The sequence below is a fragment of the Ahaetulla prasina genome, chromosome 5 (assembly GCF_028640845.1).
Source record: "Ahaetulla prasina isolate Xishuangbanna chromosome 5, ASM2864084v1, whole genome shotgun sequence".
Lineage (NCBI taxonomy): Eukaryota > Metazoa > Chordata > Lepidosauria > Squamata > Colubridae > Ahaetulla > Ahaetulla prasina.
In genome coordinates this window covers 38797286-38809902 of record NC_080543.1, presented here as the reverse complement: position 1 = coordinate 38809902, position 12617 = coordinate 38797286, and the positions used below count along the sequence as shown (strand labels likewise).

Here is a 12617-nt window from a genome sequence, read left to right as displayed (position 1 = left end):
GGGAGTTGAAGTCCACAAGTCTTAAAGTTGCCAAGGTTGGAGACCCCTGATATGAAGAACAGTTGCAGGAACTGGGTATGTCTAGTTTAATGAAAAGAACTAGGGGTGACATGAGAGCAGTATTCCAATATCGAAGGAGCTGCCACAAACAAGAAAGGGTCAAACTATTCTCCAAATCACCTGAAGTCAGGACAAGAAGCAATGGATGGAAAACAATCAAGGAGAGAACCAACCTAAAACTAAGGGGAAATTTCCTGATAGAGCAATTAACCAGTGGAACGACTTGCTTCCAGAAGTTGTGGATGCCTCAATACTGGAGGTTTTTAAGAAGAGATTGGGCAATCATTTCTCTGAAATTGTATAGATGTTTTCTGCCTGAGCAGAGGGTTGGACCTGCAAGGTCCATTCCAACTCTTGTCGTTTTGTGTTGCCACACTATGCCACTAACTGTCAAAGAACTAATTGGTATGTAGAGAGCAACAACTCAACTTCCAATAGCTTCTTTGTCATTTTTGGCACCCCCATTGCGTTCACCTATGGCTAACCCATTCCACCATTACCCTTGATACTCCATGGTATTGGTGCATTCTAAAAATGTCTTTGCTTTCTTTCTTCTTCAAAAGTGAAGCACTTTGCATTTATCTTTGTTAAATTCTATTTGTTTGTTTTTAGCCCATTTCTATAGGCAATCATAATTATTTCCACGTTTATGGTACTATCTGTACCTAATTTTATTAAGCAACCTGGTTTTGCTAATTATTAAAGATCACAGGGCTCAGAACCAATGTTGTGATATTTCTCCACTGGCCCACTGAGATAGGATTTCTAGTTAACTAGTTTGATAATCAGAATGTTACAGTACATTTTAAAATGTTTTCTTGAAATCAAGATATAGTCCATACATACCGTTCCCAGAACCAACTAAGAAAGTTATTCTCTCAAGAACTGATGTATTGTTGACAAAGAAAGCTCATTTATGATAGTTACTACATGATTTTCAATTTGCTTAGAAACTTTAATATCTATTTTAAAATCTTTCGAAATACTGATGTTGAAGAAATCTATAATTAATTATTGTATTTCTGTTCTGAAATACATTTGTCTTTCTTTTCTCATTTATAAGTTTTAAGATAACAGTTGGAAAATATTTCTTAGTAATTTTTAAAATTCCCAGGAAACAGGAAAAATACACACATTGTTTTTTAAAAGTTGCTGAATATAAAGAATATATATTGCAGCAAGGGCATTCTTGTATAACTGTGAAGAATAGTTGTTCTTGCATACGAAAATTGTTCATTTATCATCTCTGGAAAATGGGCAATTCTTTCCATCAGAACAAAAATGGGCAGCACATACAAAACCAGCTACATGTCTGCAACCTTCAAAAGCTCTCAAATTTGGCAGCTAATATTTGGCAGTGAATTTTTCAGCGTTACTATATTTTTGAAACAAAAGTGAGCCTTCAATTACGCATGTTTAAGTATCTAGGAGACTTAACAGATCGGTTTTGAATAACAGCCATAAACGTTCATAATCATTTTAACTTAAGAAGCAGGCTAAAATTTTTATTCTCCTGAATTTATGATTTCCATGCAAATTTGTGTTCCCATCAATCCTTGAATAACAATGTTGTGCACTCAGAAAAAGGAAGCCTTCAGATACAATGAATAATACATATGAATTCTTGATTTAGAAATACCAACCACTGAGCACAATGGAATCCATATCCACTGCAAGGCCTTGAAGACTCCCTACTGAGGTTCGATTGGTGATGCTTGTGTGAATTGAATTTCTTAAAATAGCTGCAACACAGTCTTCACAAAATATTTGGCCTTTTGCCTGTGGTACCACAAACACAATCCAGAAATGGACAAGAAGTCCCCCATTGTTGTTATTGCTGAAATCAGTACAAAACAAATTGTATTTATTTGAGTTATACAGTTGCTTTTATAGTTCTATTTTTAAAGGCTTGGGGCAATTTCCAAACAAAGAAAATAAGGACTAAAACTAACTGACTAAATTAACAAAGATTATCCACCAACACAGCCCTGGTCCATCTTCTGGACTGAATGATCCTCAGGACAATATAGTTTTAAAAAACTTGTGAATGTGGAGCGAAATGAGGCCCCAACAAACCTCAATGGGCAAGATATTCCATGCTATGTGAATTGCCATTTGTAAATATAACTTTGAGGCCGCTCTCTTATCATTTCATAGAAATTGGGAATTGGCTAGATATGTTCAGGATGCATGCATGTACCGGGCTAAATCTGGACAGGAGAAATGTCCCACTATATAGTAGTGGCCAAAATTGTGGAAATCTTTTGGGAAAAGTGCATTTTCTAAAACCAGCTAATAACTTTTTTTTGAGTAGTACCATAAAATTATATATCAATGGAAATATAATTTAATCAAGAATGTAATGCAATAACTTTTACGAAGGATTTGCTATTAGAATAGCAGTTACAGTATAAAGAAGAAAAGTAAAATACGTAGAAAAAATGAGATATACAAAAATTATCATGTCAGTTAATACTTAATTGAGTAACCTTTAGCATGAATTACAGCCTTACAATGTCTTCCCATGGAATGAACCAAGTCTTTTAGTTCTGCAGCTATTATAATGTGAAAGCCAGGGGTGGGTTCCACTTACCTTTACTACCGGTTTGCAACAGGCACGCATGTGCACACTTGCTTGGTTTGCGCATGGCGTGCATCTGCGCATGCACAGATTGTCAGTGATGATGTTGGGGCAGGTGGGTGGAGCCTCCCACCGCCATTACTACCGGTTCACAAGAACAGACCGAATCGGGGGCAACCCACCACTGGTGAAACCAGGATTGAATGACTGCTTCTATTAACTGGGTTTTATAGCTGGGTTGCTTCTGCCTAACAAGTTTCTTTAGTCAGCTCCATGGGTTAAGTCTGGGCTATTCCCAGGCCATTCCAGCAGTGGAATATGATTATGTTGAAACTCCCGAAAAACTGTTATCAGGCATCAAACTTCAAAAATACACTTTTCCCAAAAGGTTTCTACAATTTTGGCTACTACTGTATCTATTTGAGTGCCAAGCTATTTAGGACTTTATATGTGATATCCACCCAGAACCTTATTGACTTACATAAAAAACTGACAAGATTAAAAATTTAAACTCCTATTATCATTCAAAGTAAATGCTAATAGGTTTGAAATATACAATGTATCAACATGGAAGGAAAATGTTGTTTATGCCTGGTACTCAATCATTTTATAAAGTTGTGCTTGACTTACAAGATAATTGACTTGCAACAAGATGAGAAGATATTTATCATTAAATGATAAAAACAAACTATAAATTATGTCCCACCTGACATCAGAGACAATGGATTGCTTGTAAAATTTTGAGAAAGCAGATTTGGTATACACCAGATTCATCTGAAAGAGAACATTAACAGACTTGTTTGAGTGTTCTACATGAAGTCAATTTAATTTTACTGAGAACAGTCTAAATTGTGGATTCTTAACAAGAATTAGTGAATATTTCTGAGAATGATTAAAGATTTTTATAATAACTACTGTATTCATTTATGAAAATAAAGAACAACACTTATCACAGCTTTTGTTTGCCTGGTTATAAAAGTTCCCACCTTCCTCTGCCAACTTTTAATTAGATGTGACTTAAATCTGTATTTGGAAAACCAAATGAAGTTGTACCAGCCTAAAATAAAATAGAAGTTAATGATTTAATGGAAACAAAGTGGGATATCCATTATTAATTAAATTTTAGTCCAAGAGTAGTTTCTTCAGACAGATAGCATCCTCAGCCAGTTGCAACTTAAGAGTTTCCAGAAATACTCAGGATACTCTACAATTTAAAAAAAACTACTTTAGAAAAAAAAGAATGATAATAAGTTAACCCAAGAATGAAGTTACAATAAAGATGTTTTCCATTATTTTTCACTAGTTAAAAATGAAAGCTTATCAAGAGTTATTCAGAGAGAGATGTAGGTGTTTTACAACTGTCCATTTCTTCTTCCATGCCCATTTTTTCTTTTTTTATAGAAAAACCACAAGTGTCCTTGGTCTAGTTCACAGAAGTCCAGCAAACTGTTTAATTCTAAAGTAGTATCCAGAAATTACATGTTTTAATAAGCAATAATAATTACAATTATTGCTGTGTTAGTGACTCTTTCAATTGTCCTTCAAAGCCATACTCCATGGCCTACACTTGCCCATTGGTTTCATGTAGATGTTAAATAGGAGTAGGGAAAGTAGAGTACTCTCTGAAATACCATGGAGTCTATAACTTCATCTTCCTGATACCAACTGGAACTCTTTTCAATGGAAGTAGGAGAACATCTTACAATCATGCCTTCCTTCCATTCCCAACCCCCTATCCTGGTTCAGAATGATACAATGATTAATCATATCAAAAGAAATCCAGGTGGGCCAGGTTGGTTATATCACAAATATCCTGACACCATAAAAGATCATTGACAAGTGCAACTGATATTTTCTCAACCTGATCTAGTACACAATGAAAAGGTATCCAAATAATTTGCTTCCTCCAGGGGTCCTCTAGAGTTGTAACTTTACTAGTTTTGCAGTAATTTTCCCACAAAGGAGAAATTTTGAGACTGGGTGGAAATTATCCAACTCTGTTGGCTCCAGCAGTAGCTTCTTGAGAAAAGGGTAGATCACCATTTCTTCAAAAGTGATAAAACAATCCCCTCCCTCAAGCAAGCACTTATCACCACATGTATCCAACCATATGTTGTCTCCGAGCCTTGATTAACCAGAAGGGACATTGATCTAAAATATAAATGTCAGAACTCAAAACCCAAGGACTGCATTCTAGTAACCTCAGATTCTTCACAGATAACAAAACAGAACTATTTCTCAGTCAATTCCATGGGACTTACATAGTCCTCAAAGAGACTCCTATAACAATTTCCTTGGCTCTTCCTTTCCTAGGAGACAAGTCACCTTAACTAGAGCCATAAGAAACTTATCTGTGAAGGTAAATCAGAGTGGAAAAATACTTAGGTTTTGTCACTCTTCTTGACACAGGGTATTCCTTAATAGTAAAGGGTTCTTGCCTGTATTTAGTTGGATTTTCTCTTTGTTTTCCTCCAGTAGTGCTCTTGCCATTTTATCACCCAAACTTCCTTTGAAAACTAGGCCCCCTCCAGGATCAATATACATAGGCTGCAGAGTCTGCACAGGCACAATCCAATCCACAATCCAATCCAATCCAAGGCTGCTGTTGCCTTCTCATTCCAAGCAGCAACTAAGGCCTCAGTTAAACTATACTATAGAGTTTCAAGTACAACTCCAAGTTGTTTATGAAACCCAACAAAGGCAATCAAGTGCCTGAGACAGAATGATCAAATAGATCCTTCATTTGAATGGAGAGGGTAGCCCCAGACAACTCCAGGGCTAACAGGGAGTGATTTGACCATTGTACGGTAAGTGGGAGAGGCAGATATGGCGGGGGAGGAGCCGTACCGAGTTGTGGGAGCACGTGTTCGATGTCTGAGAGCGATCACGTGCTCCGGCCCCTCAGTCCCTACCCGTTCCTCGGGTGGCCATGATCCTCAGAGCTTGGATCTTCGGCTGATGTTATGTAATGCCCGGTCTGTGGTTAATAAGGCTCCCCTGATCTGTGATCTTATTCAGGGGGAGTCCGCGGACCTCATGGGCATTACGGAGACCTGGTTGGGCCCAGAGGGGGGGGTCCCCCTTGTTGAGATGTGCCCTCCAGGTTTCCGAGCATTTCATCAGCCGAGGGTCCAAGGTAGGGGTGGGGGGGTGGCGGTTGTTATTAAGGAAGATCTAGAGCCGAGAGAGATCACTGTTCCTCAGATTGCCGGCTGTGAATCCCTCTATGTGCGGTGGGGCTATAGGAATCAATTGGGCTTGGTGATCGCGTACCTGGCTCCTTGCTGCGTGACCACAGCCCTGCCTGAACTGTTGGAGGTACTTGCTGCTGTGCCGGTCGAGACCCCCAGACTTATAGTCATGGGGGATTTCAACCTGCCATCAGTTGGCTTGTCATCGACGGCAGCTCGGGAGTTCCAGGCTTCCATGACGGCCTTGGACCTGATTCGAGTAAATGATGGCCCTACGCACACGGGGGGAGGCACGCTGGATCTGATTTATATCTCTGGACAGTGGTTAAATGATCTGGTGTTAGATGATTTAGTAACAGAACCAATGTCATGGTCGGATCATTTTCTCCTTCGCCTAGACTTCCGAACCGCCATTCACCATCGCAGGGAGACGGAACCTATACGGTGGTTCCATCCCAGGCGCCTGATGGACCCTGAGAGGTTCCTGACGGAGCTTGGGCCATTCCCTGAGGATCTGGCCCACGGCACGACTGAGGAACTGGTCGTGGCCTGGGAACAGGCCGCGGCCGGGGCCTTGGACCGTGTTGCGCCTTTGCGGCCTCTGACCTGGCGTAGATCTCGTCCGGCCCCTTGGTTCTCCGAGGGGCTGAGGGAGATGAAACGCCGGAGAAGACGCCTAGAGAGCACCTGGAGGTCCAGTCGCTCCGAAGCTGATCGGACACTAGTTAGGTCCTATTCTAGGACCTACCTAGTGGCAATGAGGGAAGCGAGGCGTTCCTACGCCTCCACCCTCATTGTGTCAGCAGATAACCGCCCGGCCGCCCTGTTTCGGGTGACCCGCTCTCTCCTACATCAGGAGGTGCGGGATGACCCTTTGCAGGGACGAGCCGAGGAGTTTAGCGGTTATCTATATGATAAAATCACTCAGCTGAGGGACGGTCTGGACCGAATTTGGGATGATCCAAGTGAGGGAGAGGAGGCACGTCTTGTTGAGCCCATTTGGGATGAGTTTGACCCTGTGGCTCCCGAGGACGTGGACAGGTTGTTGGGGAGGCTTCACAGCACGACATGTTTACTGGACCCGTGCCCTTCCTGGCTGGTACTGGCCACTCAGGCGTTGACACGAGGCTGGCTCCAGAGGATTATCAATGCTTCTTTGTTGGAAGGGGTTTTCCCTGCTGCCTTGAAAGAGGCGGTGGTGAGACCCCTCCTTAAGAAGCCCTCCCTGGACCCAGCTATTTTGGGTAATTATCGTCCAGTCTCCAACCTTCGCTTTGTTGCGAAGGTTGTAGAGAGTGCTGTGGCGCGACAGCTACCGCAATACCTGGATGAAGATGTCTATCTAGACCCGTTCCAGTCCGGCTTCCGACCCGGATACAGCACGGAGACAGCTTTGGTCGCATTGGTGGATGATCTCTGGAGAGCCAGGGACAGGGGTTATTCCTCTGCCCTGGTCCTATTAGATCTCTCAGCGGCGTTCGATACCATCGACCATGGTATCCTGCTGCGCCGGTTGGGGGGATTTGGAGTGGGAAGCACCGTATATCGGTGGTTCTCCTCCTATCTCTCCGACCGGTCGCAGACGGTGTTGACAGGGGGCAGAGATCGACCGTGAGGGGCCTCACTTGTGGGGTCCCACAGGGGTCGATTCTCTCGCCCCTGCTGTTCAACATCTACATGAAGCCGTTGGGTGAGATCATCAGTGGTTTCGGGGTGAGATACCAGCAGTACGCTGACGACACCCAGCTGTACTTTTCCACCCCGGGCCACCCCAATGAAGTGGTTGAAGTGCTGTCCCGGTGTTTGGAAGCCGTACGGGTCTGGATGGGGAGAAACAGGCTCAAGCTTAATCCCTCCAAGACGGAGTGGCTGTGGATGCCGGCATCCTGATTCAGTCAGCTGCAGCCGCAGCTGGCTGTCGGAGGCGAGTTACTGGCCCCAAAGGATAGGGTGCGCAACTTAGGTGTCCTCCTGGATGATCGGCTGTCGTTTGAAGACCATTTGACGGCCGTCTCCAGGAGGGCCTTCCACCAGGTTCGCCTGATTCGGCAGTTGCGCCCCTTCCTTGATCGGGATGCCTTATGCACGGTCACTCATGCGCTCGTTACCTCTCGCTTGGATTACTGTAATGCTCTCTACATGGGGCTCCCCTTGAAGTGCACTCGGAGGCTGCAGTTAGTCCAGAATGCAGCTGCGCGGGTGATAGAGGGAGCTACGCGTAGCTCCCATGTAACACCGCTCCTGCGCAGACTGCACTGGCTGCCTGTGGCCTTCCAAGTGCACTTTAAGGTGTTGGTTATGACCTTTAAAGCGCTCCATGGCTTAGGACCTGGGTACTTACGGGACCGCCTGCTGTTACCACACGCCTCCCACCAACCCGTACGCTCCCATAGAGAGGGACTTTTCAGGGTGCCGTCCGCCAAACAATGCCGGCTGGCGGCCCCCAGGGGAAGGGCCTTCTCTGTGTGGGCTCCCACACTCTGGAACGAGCTTCCCCCGGGTTTACGCCAAATACCTGACCTTCGGACATTCCGTCGCGAACTGAAAACACATCTCTTTATCCGCGCGGGGCTGGCTTAAATTGGAATTTTAATGTTAAATTTATTAATTTTTAAACGGGGTTTTTTTAGTGTATGGTAAATTTTAATCCTCAGGCTAATTTAAATAAGTTTTTTAAATTGTATTTTAACCTGTATATTGTATTGCTGGTTTTATCTTGCCTGTACACCGCCCTGAGTCCTTCGGGAGAAGGGCGGTATAAAAATCAAATAAATAAAATAAATAAATAAATAATAATAAAAGGAGTTGATAGTAACTATCCTCAACTCTCCGTATCATGCATGGGACCGGGATATTTACGGGACCGCCTGCTGCCGCCAGTAGCCTCCCATCGACCGGTGCGCTCTCACAGGGAGGGCCTCCTTGGGGTGCCGTCAGCCAAACAATGTCGGCTGGCGGCCCCCAGGGGAAGAGCATTCTCTGTGGGGGCTCCAGCCCTGTGGAATGAACTACCTGTGGGGCTACATCTTCTCCCTGATCTTTGGACCTTTAAGCGCGAGCTCAAAACTTTCTTCTTTCACCAAGCAGGGCTGGCCTAACAATAAATTTTTAATCGAGGGTTTGTTAGTGGGGTTTTTAAGGGGTTTAATTTATTTTTATAATTTTACACACTTATTTTAAATACTAAGCTTATCAAATTAGATTTTTAATGAATATTGTATTTTAATTTTTTTTGGTATTTATGTTTTATCTATGCTGAGTCCTGAGAAGGGCAGTATAAAGATGTGAAAAATAAATAAAAATAAATAAAATGTTATCCCTTTCCCGCAAACAAAAAGCAGATCTGGACTGTGACCTCTACTGTAAAATAGGCCTTCAGTAATCTGGATGAGATCCGTGACTGCCATGATGGACAGGAATTCCCAAATTACATTGGGAAATACCCAAAACGGGGCAATTAAGAAGCATGATACTAAGTACATTGTAAAAAATCCAGGGATTGCAAATGAGAAAATAATACCAGGCAATGAGCACAGGTCCAAATGTAGGTTATATTAGCCATGACTTTCAGGTGCATATTTTATATAGGATAACACAGGCAGGTTAAAAAAAGAGAAAAGGAGGCTACATTGAAAACAAATAAATGATATATCTATTTTAGGAACAGGACAGATTGTGCCATGGGATCTACTATAATTCATTCACTATTGAAGATCAGGAGTCCTTTCTCGTTTTTCTTTGTGCTATTCCAAATTCTCTTGACTGGAGAAAAACTGATAAATGGCAGCAGGTATTGTCCTGTCAACAAAAGTATTCATTTCAAACAGGCTTCCCCCTTCTTTGGGGGGAAAAACTCATTTATATAACCTCCAGCAAAGCAACCTGAGAAAGACATATTGTAGCCTGGGCCTTTACTCATTGTCTCGTTGGAACACACAAAACTGATTAACGCATGCATCCAGCTAATTATTTTGTCAAATTTACTGATAAAAAAGGTATGCCATTGTGTATGGGTTTCCTTACCACTTGTTGCACATTCTTTGCTACTGAAAGGAACTCCCTAGATTCTTTCTGCCGATATTCTGGAAGAAATTCAATGTTGGCAACACGAAATAGTCCAACAAAATACAAAGCATCTTTGTTTTCTGCCTCAACTGTAAAACAGAATGGGTAACATGAATACCGGTATATGCTATTTTTCTTTTGCTTTCCATATGGAAATAAAAGTTGACCGTGAAAGATTTCTATGAACTGGAAAAGCACTAAGTCCATCATGACCTTCTTAATAACATTCACAACAAAATTGTCCCACATGCATAAAGAACCCAGTTTCCTAACTTCTCTGGAAAGCATCTCTCTTGTAGACTATACTTGTGACTTGCTGTTCATCTAAAGCAGAACATGGAAAAGCTTTATTTCATTCCCCTTGTAAGGAAGTTCCCTAGCTTATGTGCCCACTGCCTTAGCTTTTTAGTTTACCATTGTAAAAAAGTAAAGTCTCCTTTGAATTCAGTTTGTTTTCTCCTCCATGGAAACATCACTATAATTTTCACAGAAACAGTTCAGAACTGGTTTCTCAGGATAATTTTTCTATACTCCAATACAGCCTACAGATCTGATCTGCCATTAAGGAGACCCCACTCCCTGTAAAGGCTTTCCTCAAGCAGTTTAGCACACATCAAGGAATACAAAGCTTAGATGAGCGATGTAGGAAGAACTTACCAATAAAAAGCCACAATAATGTCCAACTTATTACCCCGATAATGAAGAGAACTACTGTAAACAAAATTATTTTGTTTTGAAAATTCCAGGCAGACTTGTCCCTTTTAGCTTTCCTTTTGGATTTTGACGTCTTGTTGAGTTTTTTTGTGAGTCTTTCCCACTTTTCTTCAGAATCTGATCTTTGAACTGATATATTTGATACCTTAAAATAGAAAACAAAAGAGTTTCAAGAAGGTAAAGACTGGTTTTTTTTTATTTCAAAGTTGCCTTTTCTCCTGAAGATGTGTTCAGGGCTTTCATTAGAAAGAAAGAGATGAGAACTCTTGGGGAACTCTTGGGGTATTCCGTTGCATTCCATGTCCATTCACCAAACATCATGACTGAGTTGAAGGCCTGAAGAATTCAAGACCAATTAGAAGGTGAGAAACTCCCATTTCAGTTTTAAGGCTATTAAATAAGGGTACCGTTTCCTTGTTTCATTACATTAAATGAAGACTTTTTCCATTGTTTTACAAACATGATCCATAATACAAGTATTTTTAGATGCTACTAACAAGAAAGGTAGAATTGAGTTGTTTTACAAGCTTTACAGGAAAATATGTAGCTTTATAATAAAGCATTAAAATTGAAAGGATTTAGTGTTTTTTCTGTTAAGATTTGAAAGCATGATGAGGAGAGAATGATCTCACTTTCCTGAAAAGAAGACATTTCATCTTGATTTTAGATAACACCAAGCCTGATAAGAAGGTGTAAAGTCAAATTTCATGATTCATCTCTCTCTCTCAAAAACAAACAAACAAACCATAAATAATCATATGTGATCTGGGCACCAAGTTCCAAGAACAATACAATAGATAGATAGCGTTCAATATTGGGATGGAGGTTGAACTGCTATTTACTTTTTTAACACTTCTCATGCAATTGATATAACTTCTGCTATGTTTTTTTTTTTTTTTGCTGAACAGATAATTGTCAATTCTAAGTAGTTAGCAACAACAAAGTTATTAATACCATTTTTCTGATTAGCTTCTTACTAGTATTCATTTTAGAAAAATCTAACTAGATTATTGTATTGTACCATGTTATATGATAATATAGATAGCTATTTATATCAGTCTGGAATTTTACTTATTTCTGATCAAACCTTTCTTTCCTTAAGTTTTTTAGACTTCAACATAATGTATAAAATGCTTGATTCTATCTATACGATGAGCAAAACCATACATTTTCTTTCTCACCATCTCAAGAAACAATGATATCTATAGTTACTGTTAGATGTGCATGAGAACAATGTATGTATTTTTCTTACACTAGTGATAGTTAAGCATTATAAAATTCATCCCCCATCAGTGAAGTAATTTAAGTATCACTGCACAATTAATTATTTAAATTGTTCTATCCTTTTTTACCACATGCTAGTTCTTCAGGATAACGGTTACTATGCCAACTAGTTTAAAGCTGACTATATTTAGATACACTGCTTGGCTTTTTCTTTTTCTTTTTTTTCACCGCATAGGGATGGAATTACTTTTTTTTAAAAAATATTCAATCTCTTTATACATTTCTGATTTTCTAAACAATTATCCCATCATATTATGTTCCATCGTTCTGGAAACACAGAGACATGAAAATATTGTTTACAGTTAAAGACAGTACATCCACTGCATTTACAATGGCTATACAATCCAATAAAGATCTTCGGTAAGTTAGAACATGACAAACAAATATAACCCAGTCTTAACATTACAGTGCACACTATGTTTGCTTACTTACGCTTAATTCGTCTTCAGGGTTTATAGATCTGTCACTTCTTTGATCATCCATTAAAAGATATGAAATTGACAGTTACAGAAAATTTACTCAAAGCACCACAGGAAAAGTTGGTAGAAACTGTACTTGAAGAAAAGTCTGCTAACAGTATCCATGTGGATTCACAAGCAAGGCATCAATTTACATTCAAGAATTTCCATTGGTAATTTCATCCACCTCTATCCTTCTGTTGCAGTGAACATTCAGAAAAGCATTGTCAAGCACCACAGGGCTCCAAATTAAGTTGCCTAGTT

At 40.6% G+C, this 12617-nt stretch overlaps 1 protein-coding gene across 1 annotated transcript in view; it reads right to left on the bottom strand.

Moving 5' to 3' along the window:
* The window catches only part of TMPRSS7 (transmembrane serine protease 7), a 36992-nt gene extending 24614 nt beyond the window's left edge, over window positions 1–12378 (bottom strand). The window contains exons 1-5 of the mRNA XM_058185206.1: window positions 12328–12378; window positions 10555–10756; window positions 9856–9986; window positions 3348–3415; window positions 1704–1897 (exon numbers count right to left, since the gene is read on the bottom strand). Of these exons, the coding sequence (XP_058041189.1) occupies window positions 1704–1897; window positions 3348–3415; window positions 9856–9986; window positions 10555–10756; window positions 12328–12378 (646 nt within the window). The remainder of the gene's footprint in view (window positions 1–1703; window positions 1898–3347; window positions 3416–9855; window positions 9987–10554; window positions 10757–12327) is intronic.
* Window positions 12379–12617: the final 239 nt, after the last annotated feature.